The sequence below is a fragment of the Bison bison genome, unplaced genomic scaffold, assembly GCF_000754665.1.
Source record: "Bison bison bison isolate TAMUID 2011002044 unplaced genomic scaffold, Bison_UMD1.0 scf7180017845407, whole genome shotgun sequence".
Lineage (NCBI taxonomy): Eukaryota > Metazoa > Chordata > Mammalia > Artiodactyla > Bovidae > Bison > Bison bison.
Genome location: NW_011475980.1, coordinates 2,425 through 6,254, shown reverse-complemented (window position 1 = coordinate 6,254; position 3,830 = coordinate 2,425). Strand labels below are relative to the sequence as shown.

The window sequence follows — 3,830 nt, the reverse complement described above, 5'->3', positions numbered from 1 at the left end:
TATTTTTCGTGGGTAAATACTCACAATGTGATGGCCGAGCTGTAGAGTTGGTGTGTGTTTAGCTTTTGAAGAACTCTGCAAAGTGTCTTCCAAAATCATGATACCGTTCTGAATTCCTGTGGGCACTGTATAAGCATGCAGTTGCTCCACACCTCAATCAGTATTTGGTAGGTTGGTTTTACAATTTCTAGATGCTCTAATAGGTGTATCGTAGTGCCCTTGTGGTTTAAACGTGCTTATCCCTGGTGGATAATGACGTTTTTTCATGTGGTTACTGGCCGCCTGTTTATCTTGGTTGAGCGTCTTTTCATATATTTTGCCCCTTAAAATGCTGTTGAACTGAACTTTGGATTTTCTGTATATTTTCTGGATAGAGGTCCTTTGCCAGATGTGTGATTTGCGAAGTCCAGTTAGGGACTTATCTTTTCAAGCTCTCAACAGTGTTTCCAAAAACCAGTAAAAACCCATCTTTAATGAAGTCCATTTATCATATTTTTCATTTATGGATCATACTGTTTGGCTAACGTAGGGTTTGTCAAAATGGTTGACTTTTTTTTACATCCCACAACTTTTCTAAACTCAGTTATTACTGATAGTAGCTGGAAGGAGTAGGTATCAGCTTGTCTACCTAGACAGTCACATTGTTTGTTGTCTCTTTTCAGTCTGGATGCCTTTTATCTCTTCTCTCGCCTGATCGCACTGGCCAGCGCTTCCAGCGTGGTACTGAATGGCAGTGGTGAGGACAGTCCTGATGCCTGCCTTGCCGTGGTCTTGGAGGGAAGCGTCAGGCCCCCACCCTGAGTGTGGTGTTCGCGGAGGGGCTTCCAGAGATGCCCTCAGCAGGCTGAGGCACTGTCCTTCTGCTCCCGTTTGCTGAGAGTTTTAAGTTGCGTGGTGAATCTCTCCCTGTAGGAAGCCAGAAAAGACCAAGAACTCGGACTAGAAGCGGTGGGAGGCGCCGGTCAGACCCGCTGCGCTTGGTTGTGACGTGTCACCCTTCCTTGTCATCGTTGGGTTTGGTTTGCTAACGTTTTGTTTTACGTGGAGTTAACCTTCTGTCAGGAGTCGTCTCCTCCACGCGTGTGTGACACGAGGCACTTGTTTCCAGAGAACTGGCGTCGACTGTGTTGATTTTCTTGCCCTGGTCTCTGCCTGTGAACAGGGTGTGTAGAAGGCGGTCACGTAAGCCAGGGCTGCCATCACGGCGGGACACAGGCTGCTGGCCACAGTCCAGTTTGTACCTTTCTCAGTCAAGGTATTTTTAAAGCTAAATGTTAAATAAACCTGATATCTGTTTTTCTAATTTTCAGGAGGGTTTGCATTTGTGTATGAAGCTCAAGATCTGGGAAGTGGCAGAGAGTATGCATTGAAGGTAATAAAGGGGACAAAGGTTTTGTGGGTTTTCCTGTGTTTTAAAGGAAATAAATCTCTTAAGTGACACTGTTTCCAGAGGTTTATCCCCAACCCCTTTAGTTGATGTTTCTTTTTTACAGTCTGGGTCTGTTTGTTACACTTGTTTCTTCTGCAGTCTCAGAGGACTTGAAAGCTGTGGGTTTCAGCTTTGGGGAGGCCAGAGGAGGGGAGTCAGAGCTGCCAGAGTAAGGGTTCCAGGCATACCAGGCGTGTGAAAGCAGCCGTGTGAAGTGGCACGTGCACAGTGGGTCTGTGAGCCGGACTCTCGGGTGGGCTGCTGCATGCGCCCCGTGGTCTGTCCTGAGACTCTCAGGCGGCCTGTTTGGCCTCAGTAGCAGTGGCCGTCTTGGGGTGCGGCTGGGCTGGGGCGCGCACTCGGACTCCGGGGCCCCGAAGTAGACCCACATCTCTCATTTTCCTCCAGCCTGTTGGGTGAGAAGCCTCCTGCTTTTAGTTTTTCTTACGTCCTTGGATCACAAAGGACCATTTCTGAGGCCCTCTAACCTGGCAGGTTTCTCTGTGGGTCAGATGGTAACACACAGTCAGGCGGGGGCAGCCCTTAGATGCTCTGTGCTCAGTGAGAGCAGACAGGTGAGGCCCTTAATTCTGCCTCTCCACTGTTTCCCGCTACAGAGACTGCTGTCCAACGAAGAGGAGAAGAACAGAGCCATCATTCAGGAAGTGTGTTTCATGGTATCCTTTTCCAGGGACTGAGCCCGAGCCGGGCCCGCCGGGAGGCCCACCACCAGCTGTGGCTGCCCTCGGCTGCCCGCTGCCCAGTGACGCCCTCTCTGTGTTTGCTTCATTGGACTTGCCCGTAGCCCGTGTCTAGTAGGAAGGAGTTTTCTTCCTTGTTCTTTACTCTGAGAGTAATGGTAAGAGATGTACAGCATTGGGAGCAGTAGTGTCATTCCTGCCAAGAGGTCTCAAGCTGGGGGTGGGCAGCTCCCTGCCTCCGCCCTGCCGCTTGCCCAGTGACCTCATGTGGTGCCCGACTCCCAGCCAGTGGTTCTGTCCTCAGCTCCCTGGCAGCCCTGGCTCCCGTGGGCTCCGTGTTGTCCTCTGAGCAGCCCCCTGGTGCCTTCACCCTTCCCAGAGGGCAGGGGCCCTGGGCGTCCTTGCATGGAGCCTGGATCGGCGGGCTTGTTTGGCTTGGCTCTCCATTCCCACATGCGTGCCCCTGGAACTGGGGTCTCGCCCTTTGCTGTCAGAATCTGTTCTCCATCTCGAAGCTCTGTCCACTGTGAGCCTGCCAGGCCCCGGGCCTGAGGGTCCTCACCACGCTGGGCTTCCTGCGGCCTCCTTCAGCCTCACCTGCGCCACACCCTCTACCTACTACCCCACCCAGCCCCTGGCCAGGTGTGTGGCCAGCAGGGGGGCGGGGGGGCTTTTTCAGCACCTTCCCTTCCCTTGTGTCCCGTGTCTTCCTGTCCTCCTGGCTGCCTTCCACCCGCTCCCCATGCTGTTTTTGTGGTCATGCACTCAAATTGTCCTTAGTTGGAGTTAGTGTTCTGGCTTCAGTCTCTTAATGTCATGTATATATTTGTTTTTAAACATGCAGACTTACGCATTCTCCTTTAACGAGACACCTGCAGAAAAAACTTTCAGGCCACCCAAACATTGTCCAGTTTTGTTCTGCAGCATCGATAGGAAAAGAGGAGTCGGACACTGGGCAGGCGGAGTTCCTGCTGCTCATGGAGCTCTGCAGAGGTGAGGTGCCTGCGGCTGGGCACCACCCAGCAGGCGGGATGGCTCCTGGGGTCTCCTCTCCGGAGATGCAGTGGTTGTCAGGGAGAGAGTGGCTCCGTCTGGCGGGAGCTCTCTGAGTGTCTGCATCCCCCACACCCCCGTGCCTGGCTGAGAGCAGAGCTGGGGCTGCGGAGGGGCAGCTGTGCCCTCGGGGTCAGGCAGCAGGAAGCAGCCAGCAGCCGTGGCCAGAAGTGGGCGGGGTGGGCGGGGCCGCAGAGGTGGGCCTGCGCCCTCGCCAGCTCAAGGCGGTCACTCTTGCTGTGCTCTGAGAGGAAGACTTCTGTCCACTGACAGCAGCGGGGAGCCGGTGCTTTCTCACAACTTCTTGGGGCAGAGTGGGCAAGCGGGCAGGCAGTGGTGCCCAGCTCCCCAGGAGAGGTGAGGCTTCTGTTGATGGCAGAAGCAGGGTCCCCGCCTGGAAGGTCGGGCTCCTCTCATCCCCCCACTGAACCTCTGCCCTGTGCTGGGCCCGTGTGGGCAAGACAGCTCTTGGAGCTGGGCAGCACTTCTGAGGCCCGGCAGGCGCAGAGGACTGGCCAGAGGGCCTGGAGCTCGGGCAGGGGCTGCCAGATGCTCTGCTTGTCCATCCGCCACTGGTAGTGCGTGGGGCTGCCGCGAGGCCAGGGGAGAGCGGGGAGACTGAGGCAGGGGGCTCCCCGGAAGGGAGG

The 3,830-nt window shown here is 55.0% G+C and overlaps 1 protein-coding gene across 1 annotated transcript in view; it reads left to right on the top strand.

Moving 5' to 3' along the window:
- The window catches only part of GAK (cyclin G associated kinase), a 19,634-nt gene that overhangs the window by 13,402 nt on the left and 2,402 nt on the right, over window positions 1-3,830 (top strand). The window contains exons 4-7 of the mRNA XM_010834290.1: window positions 663-736; window positions 1,311-1,372; window positions 2,047-2,106; window positions 3,009-3,123. Coding sequence (XP_010832592.1) covers window positions 663-736; window positions 1,311-1,372; window positions 2,047-2,106; window positions 3,009-3,123 — 311 coding nt within the window. The remainder of the gene's footprint in view (window positions 1-662; window positions 737-1,310; window positions 1,373-2,046; window positions 2,107-3,008; window positions 3,124-3,830) is intronic.